General features: G+C 40.6%; 1 protein-coding gene across 2 annotated transcripts in view; it reads left to right on the top strand.

Moving 5' to 3' along the window:
- The window catches only part of PRKCA (protein kinase C alpha), a 136,568-nt gene that overhangs the window by 98,676 nt on the left and 17,331 nt on the right, over positions 1–20,561 (top strand). The window contains exons 9-14 of one of the 2 annotated variants that reach the window (XM_050318994.1): positions 3,976–4,005; positions 13,528–13,671; positions 14,452–14,625; positions 15,573–15,664; positions 17,263–17,325; positions 17,554–17,692. In XM_050318994.1, coding sequence (XP_050174951.1) covers positions 3,976–4,005; positions 13,528–13,671; positions 14,452–14,625; positions 15,573–15,664; positions 17,263–17,325; positions 17,554–17,692 — 642 coding nt within the window. The remainder of the gene's footprint in view (positions 1–3,975; positions 4,006–13,527; positions 13,672–14,451; positions 14,626–15,572; positions 15,665–17,262; positions 17,326–17,553; positions 17,693–20,561) is intronic. The other variant, XM_050318995.1, reaches the window with a different exon arrangement.

Raw genomic sequence — 20,561 nt, forward strand, 5'->3', positions numbered from 1 at the left:
CAACAGACAGCCTTGAGATGTGGCCTCAAGCTCTCACTGGTTTCAAACTCTTTACACAATCCCATCACATCCTTCTTAGCATATCACTGTAACCACTCAGACTTCTTATTTAAATGTGCTTATTAGCCACACAAATCTCATGGATACGTTGCTTTGCTTGCTGGACCTTCTGGCACAGATTCTTTAAGTCATTTATTCTATGTAAATCTATCATAAAATAGCTATACAAGATTATAAATAAATCATAATGGATTCAAAAATTCCCTTCCATTTGTAAATGAACAGAAAAAACCTGTTTGTCATGAGAAGTTTCCTCGTGGCCCATTCTGCCACCTCTGAACCAGCTGAAAAATTAACACCCAACTTCTGCCCTAGCCATCAAATGGGACCAAATTTGGAAAAGAAAGAGTTGAAGAGGATGGTGCTTTTTTACTTTTTTGATTTTATTGCCAGGATTTGTCATACTACGTGCAATGAGTTCTCTGTGTGAACTTGGGCATTCTATAGAAAGAGAGGTGTGTTAGGCAGGGGTGCAGTGCAGTATTTTCTGCACAACAAATTTTATTCAATCTACGTATTTTCTGGATCTCACTTCTCACTAAAACTTACAAATCCCGTTATCTGCTCATTTAGCAGTGTGATCAAATCTGTCCTCAGTGATTTGTACGTGATACATCATTATTAATATTTAGAGATAAAAATACACTCCTGTAGGAAGTGGAGGCAGGAGAAAATCTGTCACTATTTTTCCGTTGGTTTTAACCTTTGGTTGTGAATTTTCTCTCTGGAATGGGATTATTTGCGGCCATCTCAAAATTCAGCTCCCTTCTCAACAGGCATATTCAGAATAATTGTCGCTGCTCCATAATTGTCCGTGCTGAGGTTGCCATGGGAACTCCCAACAGTCCCAGGTGGCTCCATGGACCCAAAACTAGCAAATCTTCTGCCTGCAGCATCTACTCTTTGTTAGATACTTATTTCCTCCTTACAGTATTTTACTAGGCAAAATAAAAAGCAGAATATTGAAATAATGCAACCTGATGGTATGTTTTTGCTTTTTTTTTTATTATTATTATTAGGGGAAAAGAAATGTGTGAATTTGTAAAACTTCTATTGTAGAAAGTTATTTCAGTTTGGTCAAGCCTTTTTTCCCTTTTCCTGCTTAGTAAAGCACTTCTTGATACTTAAAGATCATCTTAGAATAATAATAGAGTAATACTGGTTTAAAAGGAGGCTGGTGAGATATTCTCTCTTATCCCCTTCTTCCCACATCACCAGCACGGGAAATGTTATTAAAAATAAAGCAGTTATGGTCCATTCAAATGATTTTTTTTAAATTAAAGAAAGGCCAGAGCAGCTGTAATCCTGACACGTGGACACATTTACTGAGCACAAGGTATCTTGAGTGATGGGAGCAGTGTGAGTCACTACACCCAGCTTTGGGAACTGGAGTGATCCCAGCACGTTGTTACTGCTCCTATAATCTTCATTTTAAAGCCTCTGTGCAATGGTCCTCCTGGTGCACAATCTTCCCACGTCAGACATCTTCTTTTGCTCTAATGACTTCCTCTAGTGCAGCTCTGGGTGGGTTTCAGAGGAACAAAACTGTTCCCTCCGTTTCTGAGAGACACTCCTGTTCCCACTGAGGGGGTCCCTTCTGATGGGGCTTCCCTGGGGACACAAATCCACATCCACCACCCAGGCCACCTTTGAGTGGTGTTTGTGGCAGGGATTTCAGCTGCCTTGACCCAGGGAATTGCTGGTGGAGGCTGTACAGGAGCTGGAGCTGCAGTTTCCTTTTGCAGCCTGCAGCACAAGGAGGGGGAGCGGAGTTCAGAGCAGGGGGATTTGGTACCCGAGCACTGGAAGTGTGCAGTGAGTGGTGACATTTTGGTGACATCTCAGTGCTTCTGACTATAACTATCACGATGATCCTAAAAGAAATGTCTTTTAAAGTACCTTATCATTTTAAATGTAAGAACAGGGGGATGTGGAGCTTGGCCATGGGGCTCGGTTATAAATACCTGGGACCTCTCCAGGGACTGAGACAGAGGTTTCTGCTGCTGAGCTCCTCCAGGATGCAGGGCAGTGCTTTGTTTGACCAAACTTGGGTGTTAATCCTTGTGGAGACGTGAATTTACAAAGCAGTGCCCTCCCCAGTCTGGATTTGTGCATACAGAGCTTCCATGGATTTACACCATCAGGCCTCTCTTTGTGGCAGCACAAAGGTGTTAAACAGCACCTGAAAACATCCCTAGATTTCAAGGCACAATTAAAGCTTTCTGAGTTTTGTTGTTGTTATAGTCCAATGCTAAAGAAACCTCTTTCATTTATTTATCATTTCCTTTCTGAACATCAGTACATCATTTCAGATTGTTTCACTGCAGGTCCTGCATTTCTTAGGTCTTTAACACTCCCTTTAGTTTTAGTTTTTAAAGCAGTTTCTGGCTGCTTTATTAGAAAGGAGAAGGCCAGGACTGTCTTGATTAATCTGACATTTTCCTGATATTCACAACAACTTTAGGCCAGAAGGATATTTTCTTTCTTTCCTTTAATCAGTGGCCAGAACATCCTAGAGCTGTCTTAATTCTGAGCTGGAGGCTGGGTTAAAATGTTGCAGTTGCACAGCCAGGGCCATAGCAGAAGACTCCAGGGACTGTTTCAGTAGCTTCTTAAGAACACAATGAGTTTTCTAATTAAATTTATTAATTTTTCATTCAAAAAAAACCCCCCAACAAAACAAAATAAACCAAACTCTAGAGGAGCTTATGATTTTTTTAATTTGTGAGTTAAGTTCTCCAGGTCTCTGTGTAAAATATTATAAGGGCTGTGAAGGAAACATTTCTTTTAAGTTTTTGAAGGATGGCAATGTTTTTGCCCTAGAGCTGTTATACTACAGTTACTTTACTCTTTTTTTTTTTTTTAATAAATAAAAGATATGATCTCTTCCATATCTCTTTCTAACCAATATGCACTCCTATTTTGAAGCAATAACTGTAACTTCAGGCAGGTTAGGGAAGGTGACATGGAAAAGGGAAATAATGTTGCTGACACTTCAAATTGTGAACTACAAGATTAAATTTACTTTTCAGGAAACAGACACTAAGCTACACTGAAATCATGACCAGCCAAAATATCACTGGCACATCAATCCACACTCATTATGCATATAGAGATATAAAAAGAAGAGCTGCTTTTTTTGGCCATGGCACTCATTCCTATTTTTAAATTGTGCATATTTAATCATTAGAGAATAGTTTGCAGCATTCTAGAGATGCTGTTAGATGACTCCATCTGTTCTGTACTATAGTTTGGCACGGGGAATTCCCATATGCAGTTATCTGGAGGTTTCCCATCCACTCACCAGAGCTCAAACTAGAAAACTTGACATTTCTTAACTAGTTGACAGAAATCTCTGGTCTCTGTTCACATCAGCCTCTGATTTCCCTAAGGCTTTTCTCAGGCAGTGTGTTGTGATTTCAGGTGAAGAACACATGTAAAAAATCATATTGTTGGGAGGGATTTCCTCATCCCTTATGTAAAGGTTAAATGTGTGTTACAGAACAAGGCAAAAAAAATAAATCAGGAAACCCTTTAGTGCTGTGGCCCTGTCAGAGCTCATCAGCTGGGCAAGGCCAGGCTGCCCACAGCTGGACACACCTGGAGTGCTTCCCCCAGGAATGTTCCCTGCATGAGGGGGGTGAGCGTGGCCAAGGCTGAGCTCACACCGAGGAGCAGCTGTGTGAGGACCCGTCCCTCGCTGTGCTTGTCCCTGCTCCTCCCTGCCAGGGTAATTAACACCAATTTATTTTTTTTCATGTTTTTTTTGGTGGTTGTTCTGTGCTTAACAGATGTGTCCATTTTGTATTCCCGCTGCTGTGTCTGTATTTGTTTATTCTGCTACTAATTGTGGTTGCTTTGCTGTGCCAGCCCTTACTAACCAGGCAGTGTTTCTCCCTTTCCTGTCTCTTCCAGGACTGTCATGTAAATATCCACTTCTTCAAGGTAGTTTTGGTGTTCTCCTACACCTTTCTCTTCACACAACCCTCTTTACTGATGTTTGAAGTTTATTAAGTTTATTAAGTTGTTTCATCCTCACCATCTTTTAAGGATGCACTTGTTTTTCTCCCAGTTTAAGGTTTTCTTTAAAAAAAAATGGGAGTGTGAATCTTCCGTGATTTGTCACAAAATACTCCCCAGATTAAGATATTACTACCAAAAAGCAGTCATCATCTAACCTGAGCAGATGCAGTGTGCCATTCTTTTTAAAGGAATGAGTTAAATGAATGACACCTTCTCATGGAAAATGGTGCATCTTTAATTTGAAAGACATTCATGGAACTTTAAATGACTTTCACAGATCAAATAATGCTCGTGGTCACTGTATATTTAAATAGATAAATTTGCATACTACAGCATGCATGGTTTATGGTATAACATGCTACATCTATTGCCATATGTTATTTGGAGTATGCTATATCATAAGAGGTTATTATATTATCATGTGCACAGATGCTCTGATACCTGAAATACCAATTCACCTGTTAACTTCCCATTTTGCTTTTTTCACCAATCACCACATCACTCAGCTATTGCCATAAAAGTTACATCTCAGCATTGAGAACATACATGTGTGGACTTTCTATTTGCATGTATCTCTAACAAATTATCTTGCTTTCTTACGGCAAAGGTCACTGACACAAATCACGCTTCAAGTTTTATACGCTGGTTAAATTACAATTTGGGTTAAAATTTGAAGCTCCTGTGCTGTAACTGTTTTAGGGATCTAAGGTTATTGAAGCCATTATCATCTTCAAATAGTATTTTTACAGCTGTTTACATGTTACAGCTCAAAGCTTAAAATACTGAATTTGAAAAAACAAATGTGATGTTTGAAGAGTTGTTTATATTATTAATGCATGATTTTAACAAATGTTATGATACTGAACCAGAAAAATCCAAAAATAAGACCATTTGTCATTGCCAAATATTCCCTAATGCAATAATCATTTGTCATTCAATCAGTAACACTTTTTTCTTAACCTTGATTCTTTATCTGATATCTCTGTCTCAGAAAGGCCTGTACAGAAGAGGACTGTCCTTGCTCAATCCTTTATACCTTTCCTTATTTGAGAACCTCATGGGGGTCTCATTGGTGAAACTTGTTTCATGCTGGGAAGTTGGAAGTTTCTCTGTTTTTAAAGGAGAAAATGCATCTGGGATAAATATGAAGTTGTAAAATCCAGGCCTTGAAGTGCACTGCTATAAACTGACAGAAGTCCTTGGTCCATTTGTGTTTCCACCACAGGAGAGCACCTAAAAAAAAAAAAAGGGGCTGAGGAGTTTCCTACAGCTGCTGCTTCACAAAAATTCATGTTTAGTGCTGATGAATTACAAACATGAATTCCAGCAGAGAAAGCTGGCTCTCTGTGTTCTGATGCAGACACTCAAAAATCCGGTTTTTATCATGAAAAAAAAAAAAAAAAAGCATCTTCCTTGTTTGTGATGTGTCTTCTCTCACTGAATCATCCCAAATCCCCCCTCTCCTGGGTGCTGGCAGTGACTTGGCAGCACTGACCTCAGCTCAGAGGCGTCAGTGGCTGCTGCAGGATCCTCACCCTGCTGTGAGCGTGGCCGGGGGTGATGCTGGAGGTTCATCCCTTCCTGTGGGGCTGCTGGGACCTGGTGAGCCCGAGTGGACAGGCTTGGAACTGAAAGGAAGCAGCAGGAGGAGGAAGGCTCTGTTCCCAGGGATAATTCTGAGCTGGGAACCAGCAAAATGTGCAAAAACCTGATTTTATAATATCATAGCAGATCTGAGACTGCTGAGAGCGAGGTCAGGCAGCATGAAAACTTGGTTATGGAATAATCAGATGCTGGGAAGGACCACACGCTTGTCCTGCTGTTGTTCCACTGCAAAGTGTATATTTAAATAGATTATTCCTCGACATCATGCAGAAAACACCTTCAGCTGTTTGGTGGGGGGTGTGTTTGTGTGTGATAAATCGTTTCATGGCACTTCAAGATTTGGATCCACAATCCCAAGGCTTTAAAATCAGTCCTGGTCTGCAGCTTTGCATGCCTGGGGGGTTTGATTGCAGGGATTTGCTCTAGGATTAGGTAGAAAGTCCTTTAAAATTATTTTAGAACAGAATTTTATTATTCTTTGCCCATATTGAGTTTGGTGCTTAAAAGCAAATTCCACACTCTAGATTGAAAACTAGCAGTAATTTGCATAATTAAAAAATGAAGGAGCATATATAAAAGCAATTCCTCTTTTGACACTTAGGGACTTGCTGTTGCAGCATCCTATTTGCTGTTTGGGGGTTTTATTAGCACTACCACAGGATACTTCTGCAAGAATTCTTGAATATTATTCCTAGGCAGCCTCTTTAATTACATTTCTTCTCGTTAGGCACCGCTCTGTTGCAGGGCAGAGCGTGTTTGCCAATAAAGGCAGACAACAAAGTGGACTCAGGTGGCCACAGGATTATTAAACAGATTAAACATGTTGACAGTGCCAAATGGGGGACTGGAAACTCTTCCCTCTCTAGATTTCATGGCTCACAGGCAGATATTTGTTGTCCAGGGCAATATCCTCTGAAATTCCTATCTTAGGATAGATATATCCCTTTTCTAGTGACTGTCTTTCATAGTCATTTGAATTAATTGTCTACATTTTCTAAGGGATTTGTTTACCTCAGTTTTTTGCCTGGCAAATTCGGGAATTTTTTGGAAATCACATATTCAAGCATGCATGTTTTAACTTCTATCCAGAGACATGAGAAAGTTAAAAAAAAAAATTTGAATAAATTGGAAAATTGATTATAACCCCCCCAAAAAAGGTCTGTTGGGATGCTCATGAAGTATTCAACTGTTGTGTTGTCCTTTCACATTCTCTTTTTGCCTTTATCCCAAGTAAACATCCAATTAACAGTGTTGAGCTGGAGAAAATAATTTCTCCTCAGAGTGAGAAACCACAAGAGGTCAGCAAAGAACAGAGAAAAGCTCCTGGAGCTGAGCTGGGTCCAGCAAAGGCCTGAAAGGAAGGAAATCATCCACATTTTGAATGTATATATTTAGAAAGATATAAACCCAGTAAATTAAACAGCTGTTTTGATAAAATTCATTGTTTCAAGCAAATCCTGTCAATAAATTTGCTGTCATTAACCAAAAGGGTAAACATGAGAAGTTTAAGGGAAACAGGAGAGGAAATGAGGATAAAAGTAAATTAAAGACATAAAATAGTTCATCTTTAACTCCCAGGTAAAGTTTTATCACCCTCCCCATTTATATTTTTATGAAACATCCCCTTTGCCTTCATACCTCTTTACTAGCAACGGGAATGATGGGAATTTTTCCCAAGCTGTTTTTTTCAGTAACTATTTTAGCTAATGAAGCAAAAATGCATTTTCATTTTTATAGATTGCACTTTTTACTGATTCCGTTGTAGTCCTGCAGTCTGACCTGCTCCTTTCTGTATGGATAAATATGTGTGTACACATTAATTTCTGTGATTTAGTTCATTGGTTGATTTGTTTGTGACAGGAACAAACGGGAAGGGGTGAGAGTGACCCGTTAGGTGGGAAAAGCTGCCACCCTCAAGAATGTTTGTAACACCAAGGAGAGAAACACGAGAGCCAGAGATTGTGTCCATGCTCTGTTTTACAGGAAATTTAGTGCAAAAGCAGCTCCCAAGGTTGCTCAGCACAGGTTTGGTAGGAAGAAATGGTCCAGGAAGTTCTTTCCCTCTGTTGGCTTGAACAGTGAGGACAGGAGCTCAGGTTGGACCCGGATAACTCCGGTTCCAGCCCCTCTCTGCTCGGAGCTGCTGGGCTGCTCCATCAGCTGGAATTGAGGCTCTGACTGACTCTGTTCTGTGTTGTTTCCATGACTACAAAACTCCCTGCTAATGATTTATAAGCTGGCATTAGGTTATGGTATTAAGATTAAACCTCGGTCTGGTGAAGTATTAGGGCTTGCTGGGGCTTAGAAATGGACTCTTCTCGTTTCAGATTCTCAGCATCCTGATAATTAAGTTGTATAAAGTAGGAAATTGATAGTCCATCATAGCATCTATAATTACATGGAATTGGAAAGGCAATAATGTAAGAAACAAGCTGCCACAATGACAGAGAGCATTTCACTGAATGGGAAGGTTTTTCCTCCAGATTTTGGCTGGAAATTTATTGGATTTATTTACTTTATTAAAGGCTTGCTAATGCCTCAACCCATTGATCAAAATCCCCACTGACTGTACATGACTGGAAACCCAAATGGGTCCTTCCCTGGGACTTGGATCAATTGTTATTTCAGTTTTTCCAGCCCTGGAATGAGCTTTGCTGGTCCTGTCAGTGACATCTTCTATGGTTTGGTTGAGTTCTGAGCTGCTCTGATGCTTCTTGTGCAGTGCCCAGGTAGTGACAGGCAGAACTGAGCATTAATTTCACACTTGCAGATTCCTGGGCTGGATAGTGAAACTGGAACGTTCCTTCCCTGCTTCTCATTATTCATTTTGCCATTTCTAGAGGTGATTTGCAGAGTGTCACCTGCTGCTCTGCAATGGCTTTGGGTTCATTTAAGAATTAGGAGCAGAAACCTTGGCTCAAGGTGGAGTAGAAGGAGATGGCTCCATCACCCAGTGACATTTGAAGAGCACGTTGGGGTCTAGCAAAGAACTGAGAACTTGTTGCAGTGTGAGGAGCAGGGAGTTTGTTAAAATTTTGCAGAGGGATTAAATCATGGCAGGGGGACGTGGATGCTCCACAGATCCCAATTCCTGGGACCTAACACAGGCTGCCCAGAGGAACTGTGGCTGCCCCATCCCTGGAAGTGTCCAAGGCCAGGTTGGACAGGACTTGGAACAACCTGGGCTAGTGGAAGGTGTCCCTGCCCAGGGCAGGGGGTGGAATGAGATGAGCTTTAAGGTCTCTTCCAACCCAAACCATCTAAGATAAAGGCTGTGCACTCAGTCCTTGCAATGCTGACCCTTGTGCAGTCAAAGCTGGGAGTTTTGGAACAGAGACTGAACAGTTCTGTGCTCTGTTGCTCCATCATTCATTCACTGTTTCCAGCTGAATGCAACTGCATGGGCAGAGCAGTGGGTGGTGGGTGGAACCCGCTCTAAAGATGGGGAGGGGATGCTGGTATCCATCTGAGGCACAGCTGTGAGTCTGCAGAAGGCTCTGCTGCTGGGGGAGCAAAGCTCTGGATTTCCCTCCTGGGCTGGTGGAGCAAATCCCCGAGGGATGGGCCGTGCGTGTCTGCACCTCTGCACATGTGATGAGAATTTCAGCACTGCTGTTAAATACATTTCCATTTATCACCTTCTCCTCTTGGAAATCTGGTCCCAGGGATGCTCCTGTCGGCATCTGGGAACTCACTGGGAGCGAGTTGCCCTGACAACCGAGAAGCACATCCCTTAGTGAGCAGCACACAGAGCCTTGGGTTGGCTTGATTATCTCCTCCTGGGAGATGATGTGGGTTTCTCCCTCCTGAAGCCGTGCCTGGGGGATGGCAGGGGGTGGCTGCAAGTCTGGGCAGGTTTGGATCCTGGGGTTCGTTTTCCATGTGGGAACAAAGCCAATCTTACTGAGCTGAGCGTTGCAAAGAGCAGCAGAGGAGGAGTGGTGGAGGTGAGCGATACAAGGTGTTAAAGCAGTAACATCATGTCAGGTAACTCATTACACCAAAGAGACCCAGGGTAGGAAAGTGAATTGTGTATATTCTTTTAAATCCTTCACAGATTTTATTGTTTATTGGCTAACGTGGGAAATTAACAATTCAGTCTCTTTTTACTCTGTAATTCTTAGGATTCTCTAATATAGATGTAACTGGAGGGCAGAAGAGCCAACGTTCAGATTTATTGTTTTGTCCTCTTAGATTTCCTTCACAGTGAGAAGTCAGAAAGAAGGTTATGGAAAGGCTCATCAAGAATATTTATTGTGATAAAAAATTCACTGCAATGATGAATTCCTATTCCCTAAATCACTTCTGTTTCTTCTTTGCATCACACTTCTCATTAGGTTTTGGAAAGATTTTTTTTTCGCATTTAATTAAAAGTACAATTTTTACTCTTAGATTAAATATAAATTAAAAGCATTTTTACTGCAACACCTGAGATATCTTTTCCAAAAAAGCACATGCCAAATTCCAGGAGACTCTCCAATGTAACACACTGTAATTTCTGTAAAACTCCATGAAGGAGTGAATTGGGGCTGGATGTATAAGTTATTTCTCACCTGTGGTTTCAGGGTAAAAGAACTGGCCGAGATAAGGTGCGTCCAAACCAGAGGAAGTAAGATGATGTGCATGTCTTGTTTTCCTTTCAGATTAACTTCTCTGCTCCCAGTGCAGACTAATTTCTCTTTAACATTCTGTTTTCCTGGTTGGTTTGCTGCAAGCTGGCTTCATTGTAACAATATCGTGGTTTTGTCCGAGATAATAATAATAAACCAAGCAGTTGGAATGTAAATTGAAAATTAATCCAGGGCCTGAGATGCCATCTTTAACTTCAGCAAATTTTAATATCCATAAAAAATAAGGGGGGGATTGAAGTAGGATTCTGCGATTTTCAATTGTAGTCATGGTAGGAAAGGCAAAATATCACTGCTCTTTTCCAGTAGGCTTTTATGAATCATTTGAGTTTATGTCCCTTCTGTAGCTGCAGAACTGATTTTGCTCTGGCAGAGCGTGTTGGCTGCATGACATTTTCCCTCTGCAATAGTCAAGGTGTTTCAGACACAAAGCTCAGGGTGGAGCTCAGTGAAATGTGTGGAAATTCCCACCGTGTTTTCGCTGGGACCTCAAGCCAAACAGCAGTAAAAGGAATTCATATTCTAAACGTGAAAAACTATTTTGCATGCTTGTAAACAACTGGTTGGTGGCCGAGCTGAAGGGGAATAAGGATATGATCATTTAATAAGGTCATTTAATTAGGCCGTCCCACTTTGGGGCGGGCACTTTCATTGGGTCAGCCTGGTTGTTCTCCAGCATTCCATGGAATTCCATGTTCCTGTGTTTCCTTACACATGGGTTGCAGCAGAATTTTCTCTTTACAGCCCCCAGTGCTTGTGCAGTGTGAAAAGCAGGATCATCTCCCTCCTGTGGGCACAGGTCGCTCACAGCTCAGCACAGTCCAGGAGCTCCTGCCTGTGCTGACCTTCTACCTGCACCAGGTAGCACAGAGCCCACCTGGCCAAACAGGAGGAACCTTGTGTTCTCCTTAAAAATCCACCATATGGAGAAAGAAATTGTCAAATTGAGGGTGACATCTAATTTAAAAATAGGATTAAAAATGGAAGTGAGAGGAGCATGTCTCTGTTGCTCATTGAATCTCAAGTGTTGCCTTGCAAAGATGCAGAGAGGCCTTGGCTGGGTTCTTGGATATTATTTTAAGATCCTGCCTTCAGATCCTGACAAGTCCATCCCACCCAAGGGAGTGCAGTGCCTGCAGCTCTGGAGCCAGCAGCAGGCACAGGAGCCTGCCATGGTGAACCTGCCATGCTTCCCTTTGGAAAATGTGCTGGAAACTCGTGGTGCCTGGGATTGCAGCGCTGCAGAGAGCACTCCCTGCCTGCATGGCGGGTTGGTACCCCAGAAAGTGAACAGCCTTGGAACAAAACTTGGTTTGTTGTTTCAAATTCTGTCTTTTTCAAACAAGCTGCCAACAACCTGCCCGGTGGGTTTAAAGTACAAGACATAAAAGCTGGTGTTGTCCACTGAGGGCCTGATTTGGATCTGCAGTAGCCGGTGGAAAGGCGGATATTGAAATTGCTTTGTGTGTGACAAAAGCAAGATCTTTATCTGAGATCCCATATGCCAGAGCATCACAGAGACATGGCCAGCAAAGCTGCTCCTTTGAACCACGTCTTCATCTTGTACAAAGAAAGGATATTGGGATTTTTCTTTTTTTTTTTTTTTTATACTTGTTTTGCTTATGGCTCAATCTTGTATTGTGGCCTCGAAAGGAGCTCTGTCCTGCCAGAGTGCTCCACCACACACTCTGGACTTGTCCCAGCAGCTGGATTTCCATGGGATCATCCCTTGCAGACTCAGGGATTTAGGCTGACACCCAGGACTGGCTCTTCCTGAACATTTGCACAGCACGTTATCCTGATCAACATCTCCAAGTGCTGCTTCCATGCAAACAAATAATAACATTGGTGGGGAAAAAAAAAAATCCACATTCTAAGCTGTAATACAAATGTTTTAATAAAGAGATATGAACTTCCAAAATTCAGTGTTCCTGTGGCAGGGTGTAAGATTTTCTGCACTCATAAAGTTGCAGGAAGATTGAGTGTGGTTTTCAAGTGACACGTGATTACTCTGTCAGATGATTATTTGACATCACTGCCTGCAGGAGTGGAGAGCTGGAGTCCATGAATTGAGTCATCCCTTTCAGTATTATGGTTTTAAACTTGTCTGGGGAGGGCAAAGTTTGTAACTTCCACTTTCCACCTGCCAAAGGTGTCAGCCAGACCAGGCTTTTAGAGTGATATATTGTGCGGGTGTTTGCAGTGCAAAGTAGTTACCCTGAAATACCAAACACACATCAATGGCACAGAGTAAATTAACCCTATTAGAGGTTATTAACCAGACCAACAACCAGACAGATGGGGAAAGCACTTTTATCCCGAAGCGTTATTAAACCTTCTTGGCTTTGCTTCTGCTGGTGTATGGGATTATTTTGAGGAAAAAAAAAAAAAAAGGATATTATCTTTTAGCCTGCATTATCTTTTGGTGAGTCTTACTTTTTTTCTCTTCTATTAACTTTGAGATTTGAAATGCAACTTGAGCAATTACGTGGTGTCTTATGTGAAATACTGTTTCAACCTTCTGTAAACCAGACTGTCTGGGCAAGGCAGAGCCCTTGTATGTAATATTCCCTTTCCTCCCTTTTCCAGATCAACCCTTGATTGAAAATCAAAGTTGATTGTATTGCTGGTTTGAAAGTGGCCATGTTCATCTGCATTAATTCTCATGCATTGTGTTATTTTTAATGTAGGTTATTTTTCTTAAATGCATGTCAAAATTTTCCTAACTCTTGCTGTGCAGTGACTTGAAGAATTACATTTTAAAAGAGAATGTATTGAAGAGATTGTTTAAGTCCTAAAATACCCCGTGTAGATTACAGCATGGTATTTTTGGAAAGCTTTTTTTAATTATTATTTTATTTTTAATTTGTATTTTAAAACAAAAGCACCAGATAAGCTGCTTTTGGCATGAAAATAAGTGATCTCTTTTTCCTTTGTTTTTGGGCTTTGCTTTGGTTTTGCTCTTTTAACCAGATATCTGCTTTATCTGGTTACACATGAGCAGTTTTCCACTTTAACCCCCCACTCAGTAATGCCAAAAGTATTGTTGGAATGGGTCTGTTATGCAGCCTCTCTCCTGGGAATGCCACCTCAGACCTGACCCTCTCCAGTTCTATCCTCCACCCAGCGATCCCTCCCGCCAGCAAAACGGGCAACTGTTCTTCTTATTCCCTGTTTTTGTGTGTGTATGTTGTGTGTGTGTGTTCTTCAGAAAGCCAAACTTGGGCCAGCTGGTAACAAAGTCATTACTTCAACAGAAGACAAGAGCTCAAGTGTGCCATCCAACAATCTGGACAGGGTCAAGCTGACAGACTTCAACTTCCTCATGGTTCTTGGAAAGGGGAGCTTTGGGAAGGTAGGAATTCTTTAAAATTATTCCACTCCCATTTTTTTTTTTCTTTTCTTTTTTTTTTTTTTTTTCCTTTGAGGAGGAATGAATGAATAATTCCCTGAGAAGCAAAACCCAGAGTGAAAAGGAAGTGCATTTTTGAGGGAGGATTTCTTAACAGGGAGCCTGGTGGTTCCCCAAGGACCAGAGGGCTTCAGTCCTGATTGGCAATTTTCTTGAAAAAAAATATAAATAAATTATAAAACTCAGGCTGTTGGGCAAGGTGGGAGAAACAGTTGCTGACTTTTAGATCCTCACTTTTTGGCAGGTTCAAGGAAATCAAGTTTACTTTTCTGGTTTTACTACCCAGGTCACTGTGCCAGTTCTGGAAGTCACCAACATTGGTAAGGCTGGACATTGGGGAAAAACCAGGAATAGTATGTGTGTGTGTGTGTGTGTGTATATTTGAAATCCATTAGTTGAAGGAACAGGCTGCTATTTTTCTCTCTGTTTGAACACCACTTCTGTGATAAAGTGCCCTTTACTGAAGAAGCCCCCTGGGACTTAACATTTTCTCAGCCCTGCAGCAACGTGTCTGTGATCAGCCAGAGGGTTTTGGCACAGGCTGTGCCTGAAACGATGGCACAGCTCATTGCAGTGGGTGAGTAATGATCATAATTTTGGAAGTTTGATCAGATTAGTCCATACCAATGAAAGGAAAAGCTGGATTACCATCTCTGCAAATCTTGGGGCACGTGAGGGGCTTGGCTTGGAAGATTCTGACCCCGGTGTTTTCTCTCGGTGCAGGTGATGTTGGCAGACAGGAAGGGCACAGAGGAGCTCTATGCAATCAAAATCCTGAAGAAAGATGTGGTGATCCAGGATGATGATGTTGAATGTACAATGGTTGAAAAACGAGTCCTGGCACTGCAGGATAAACCTCCGTTCCTGACACAGCTCCACTCCTGTTTCCAGACAGTTGTACGTGAGCTCTCTCTTGCCACCCTGTGTTTTCCAGACTAAAAGATCGTGGACTTTACCACTTCACTGACATTTATTATCATCCAAACTATACATCAGAGCATAGAAAACAGCGAAGAAACACCACATGTAATTACCCCTTGTATTTGAGATATAAAAACCAGGTTTGAAGATTTTCTGAGCCATTCCAGCAGACCGGGGTGACAATTCCTGAATTTCATCCCGTGTGCTTTCCAAGTCAGAGCCTTAAGCCCACGTTCCCAAAGGTTCCTAAATACTTTTAAGGATTTGAGGTATTTCCCAGCCTAAATGATTCTGGGATTCTGTGAAGGAAGCCACGTCATCCCCTCAGCTTTCACAGCACAGTTGTCTGTGGCGATAAAAGCACTTTCAAACTCTGCTTCATGCCTACAAATCTCTGAGCAGAAAATGGCCTCGATGCAACCAATTTGCAGGCATAATCACAAGAAACCATCACCTTTGCCTCTTTTTAATAATTAAAAAAAAAAATCTATATTTTTTAATACCTCCCATCTTCCAAAGGAAAACTTATTAGGAAGGTTCAGAAATGGCCTCAGAGCGGGAATTTTCCACCACCTTTAATTTTATTTGTTTGTTTGTTTTTGGAGACCGATATTTCAGACACAGCTATCTTTGTATAATTCTTGGGACCATTGTAGACAAATGATATGTAAAAGTGCACCACTAAAATTGACAACTCTTGTCAGATCTCCTCAGTCATTGACTCCTGCAGGTTTTACAAAACATTCCACTTCCATTTCCTGGTCTATCGATTTTGCCACAATGTACAACCAGTCCTAATAATCCTAAAAGCTTTATAATAACATACCAGTGACTTTTTTTTTTTTTTTTTTTTGGGTTGATCAGTGAATATCTAATATATTTCCTCTAATGTATTTCTGTGTGTCTTCACTGCTCTGTCCCAGGACCGGCTGTATTTTGTTATGGAGTACGTGAACGGTGGGGATCTCATGTATCACATCCAGCAAGTAGGAAAATTTAAGGAGCCACAAGCAGTGTGAGTGTTCACATTTATATATTTAAGTCATGTCATCATCATTATTTTACACTCTGAGAGGATTTGGTTTCTTCCTCTTCCCGGGCTCGGTGTGAAGTCTAGGCTGGCCTAGTTTGATGGTGTTTTTGAGGCCCAAAAGCTGAAGTTTATGTTAAAAATGTTTGCACACGTAGAACAAAGGTAGCTGTGCCTTTATTCACTCAAAAATAGAGCACAAACAAAGGCACACAATGCCTACTTGAAAAGTGACAAGAATTTAAGCAAGGCAGCAGGAAATTAAAGCTGTTATTTGGTATTCTGGTGTTGTTTTTTAAAAGCAAATATTAATAAAAAGGTGAGTAGAATGATTCAGTCTGAATTAGTGTTATAAGGAAAGGCAGCACAAATAGACTCAGCACTGCAATATAAATTAGTTGATGCAAGATAAATTCAGTGTATATCTTATAAGAATTTCTGTGCTGTATTTGCAAGGAGTTAATAAATGATTAGAAGTTGTTTATGTACATGATCCTTTTTGGGTAATTGTACATCTGGCACATCAGTGAGCAACTAATAATGATCTGTAGCACATTCAAGTGTGGATAGACCCAGCATTTCCATGTTAACCATGCTTATAACATCTCCTTGTCACTCTTTAGTGTTCCTTGAATCATTTACCAATGAAACTTTAAAATCAAGGGTGACCAACTGTTTTTAGAATTCAGTTAAAATAACTTCTCATTTTGATTTAAGCAACCAGGGCTCATTTAAATGAGAGGCCTTCTAAATATAAGTATTTCAGATACAGAAAAGTATTTTAACAACTCACTGAAGAAAAGCTAGATGGTGTCAGATCATCTTTGACTCCCAGCTAATGTAACTTGCCAACACTTAACAAAATCTGTGGTGCTTTCTGACAGCTTCTGCCTGTGCAGCATCTTCAGCACACGTGTTCACAAACACCTCTGATCAAGTGTTGCAGAGCTCAGCCTTCCTCTCCCTTGTGCTAAGCCTAAAAATTAATCTCATCTTTAAATAATCCTCTTGCATACGATTTCCACAGCAACCAGCTTCTAACAGCCATCAATATTATATATCTCTTAACTACATTCAGCAATTATATTTTATATGGTAATCATTTTAATTAGCTTCATGTAATTAATCCATTAACAGCCTGTGTAAAGGAATACTATTTCTGCAAATTATTTCAGGCCATATGAATTGCAATGTACATTGAGCTGCATCCTGAATTCATCAATATGTGATTAGAGATAAGGATCTTTGCAGCAGAGTTAGAAATAAAAATAAATAAAAAATAAAAGCTGTGTTCCAGCTACACCATTTTTTGTGGTCTAGGGAGACATTTTCAATAGGATTTTTTTTTTTAATTCTGCATTATTTTATCATCAAATACTCAAAATGTTTCTGTTAAGGTTCAGTTGAAGTGAGATGTCTTTTATGGTATATTTTTATACTTTTACATATATACACACTCTAAATTATGTATTTCATAAACTATAATGCTGTCATTCTTTACCATGATGCATATCCAAATGATTTTGTCAGAAGGGAATCATGAGGCAGTAAGGAATATGTTGATTTTTTTTTTCCCCACACAGGTTCTATGCAGCTGAGATCTCCATTGGGTTGTTCTTTCTCCACAACAGAGGGATTATTTATAGGTGAGTATAATCTGACATAAGTAATTCTGAACTATTTTTGAAAACCTGAATGAATCAGTTTCTTTAAAATTCCAGTGTATTTTTAAAACACTTTATAAAAAGCCATCAGTGTAGGGCTCTTTTTGTTGTGTTGGTGACGAGGAGGAAACCAAAGCCCTGGTTTCACCTGAGCTTTCTGATACTTGCTGATCCTAAACATTAACATTAAATTACTGTGATTCTTCATAGAGATCTGAAATTAGATAATGTGATGTTGGATTCAGAAGGACACATTAAAATTGCTGATTTTGGAATGTGCAAAGAACATATGTTAGATGGAGTAACAACCAGGACCTTCTGTGGCACTCCAGACTACATTGCACCAGAGGTAAATATTGACCATTTCAAGAACCTTTTAGTCTCTCAAATGCAAATTGTCCCTACACAAATTGTACACTATGAGTTTGGATAGCTGGAACTCTGGATTCTCTGTGGATGGCACCATTATACTTCTGCAGGTATATTGAATATCTTTATTAATTGCTGCAATATTGTCAATAAGACTTGGCTATTCTAAAAATCCGGTTGATTGAAAAACTTTTTATGAGATCAGTGCTTCAGATTTTGTTCAGACTAGCAAAAGACTGAAAAACAGACAGGCTCAGCACCTTGTGATTTTAAATTTGTAGGCTGGAAAGGTTATTAAACTAAATTTTGCAATTTATAAGTCATAGAAACTTCATGGGTGATGCTGAGGTTGTTGCTGAGGTCAGCAACTCCTTCACTGGGGGCAAACGTTGCTTCTTTAATGTATCCCTCCACAGGTTCTCACAGCTGCCAAAATACATTTACTTAAAGCACTGCTTGGCATTTTCAGGAAATCACAAACCACTCAGGGAGTTTTGGGAAGGGACTCCTGAGGTCTTGAAGCCTCTCAGTGACCTCTCTGTAAAACTGCTGCAGCCTTTCCAGAGCCATGTCCTGCAAGTGGGGTCACGAGCTGCTGCTCTTCATCTCAGGAGAGCTCCTGGCACTGAAAGCCTGACCAAAGCTGTAAGATCAGAGCTTGAATGGAGTTGACATAACAGATCCATAATTTGCCTCGAGTTTTCCGTGATTTGGGAATACCTGTGCTGTGTTCCAGCCACTGAAAGGGACGTTCAAGCACGAACCAATTGCAGTGGGTCTGAAATGAAAATGTGATCAGGAGAAGCACAGTTGTGCTTTGAAGCCTGTGATAAACATGAGTTTAGAGTTAAGATTTTTAGTCTGGCTATGATTTGTGTTTCAATACTTTAGGTATAAAAACATTAAAAACAAGCCCATGTGGTGATTTGGGTATAATTCAAGTATATGAATATTAAAATATGGTATTTGTGCATACTGAGCTTTCAGGAGTCTTGATTTGTTTGGCAGCAAATTTGATGCAAGAGGCTGGATCCTGATCCAAGATACTCAGTTGTTCAGTGAGTACTGAGCAAGAGGCAGCTCTGGCTGGAACATTTCTGGCTGCAATTGAATGTTTGTTGGAATAAGGGAGATTTATACATGGACAAGTAAATTAGTGTCTAAGGTGAATTTTGTCATCCCTGTGAAACTGGAATGAAAAATAGTTTGTTTTTTTCCCGGTTGCTAATTCATGCTTTTCAGAGTGAAATATTGGGTGTTACAAAGCCTTGTTTTTTCACCATTTGCTGGTGCTTGCAGCAGGATATCAGAACAACCAGAATATTTCATTTCCTTCTGTCAAAACGTAAATGAAGCCACTATACCAAATTAGAGTGTCCTTTCTGTGGCAATTGTCTTGTGCCAGTTAATACCAAAGAACGTTTTGTCAACACCAAAATGCTCAATATGAGTCAGTGCTGGAGTGAATTCCTTTATTTTATTTGGAAATTCCATGTAAAGAAATAAACCTTTTACCAAAATATCAGTAATTGGGAGGAAATTAGTCTTTCTCTCATCTTACAAACAGATTTGATTTTATTTTATTGAATTGACTGATTTTCTTTTGTTTCTGAAGACATTATTGTGACTGACAGATTGCTGACTAGGTCTGTGGTAAACTTCAAAGGAAGGTTCATGTTTTGCTTGCAGGGGTGTTTCAGCACATTTCCATGGGCTAAAATTCATCAATTTATAATAGATTTTAATGAGGATGCATGTGCACCATCCCATCCCCTGCTGGGTGCAGATAAATGAGCTAAATCCAAATAAACCGTAGAAGGTATCCTGGAGGAGAGTCCTGTGAGTGGGCTGCACTCACACACAGAGAATTAACTCTTTCCATCAGCATTTGGGAAATAATGGTGTGACAATAGCGGGGTCTGGAGGAGCCCCACACTCCCCCTCCATGAACTACCCCACACATCGTCCAGGGACATCTCAGCTGGTGTCACAGTTCCCATCTGTGGATGGAAAATAAAGTGCTCCATCCAGCAAAGAGGCTTTGCACAGCTTGGTGTACTCTAAAGTGATGTTTCCCCTTTTTAGGATGGGGAAAGTCACTATTTCTTATGACTTAGCTGTAAATAGACTGGAATTAAAATTCATTTTCTTATCCCATGCACATTAAGGAGCGTGCCGAGGTTAAACTGGTGGGATCCCAGGCCTGACAGCTTCTGTCAGGCAGAAAGTGGTTATCTTGTACAGGATATTTCTTGATGTGCTGAACTCAAATATTTATGGTCAGAGTGGCGAGATAGCTGTGAAATCAATTAGTACTTGGTGTTTCCTTGACCAGTCAAGAGAGACAGGAGGAGATGGATGTCAAGAGGATTAGTGGGAAGGGATTCTGCCAGCACAGAACCCCACCATCCCTGCAGCAGCCAGAGTGATGAGTTTTGAATTTCAGAGGAATTTAAATTAGAAACTCCATTTCCCTTCTCCTCCATCCAACAGCCTCAAAACCTTCAGTTGTAACCTTGCATTTGCCAGGGTTGTGGGAGGCAAATAGATATTACAGAGGTTTGGAAAGTGTGTGTTTGACTGTTTCCCATGCCAGTAATATTTATTTCTTTTAATAACTGAGTTTTGGCTTTTTCTGCAGACATCAGATGTGTTCACAAAAGATTTTCTCTTGCCTCTGGGATATAATCTTTTCATCCCAACTGGCTACTAGCTGCAAGCTGCAATGATCTAAACATTCCTACAAATTGCTGGTATTAATCTCTGTGTCCTGCTCTTAACTGTGCCTTCCTTGGAGGCAAAATGGAAAAAAAGAAAGAAAAAAATAAAAAAACCAACATTCTCCTGCC

Source organism: Myiozetetes cayanensis, unplaced genomic scaffold, assembly GCF_022539395.1.
Source record: "Myiozetetes cayanensis isolate MyiCay16 unplaced genomic scaffold, myiCay2020 scf22, whole genome shotgun sequence".
Taxonomy (NCBI): Eukaryota; Metazoa; Chordata; class Aves; order Passeriformes; family Tyrannidae; genus Myiozetetes; species Myiozetetes cayanensis.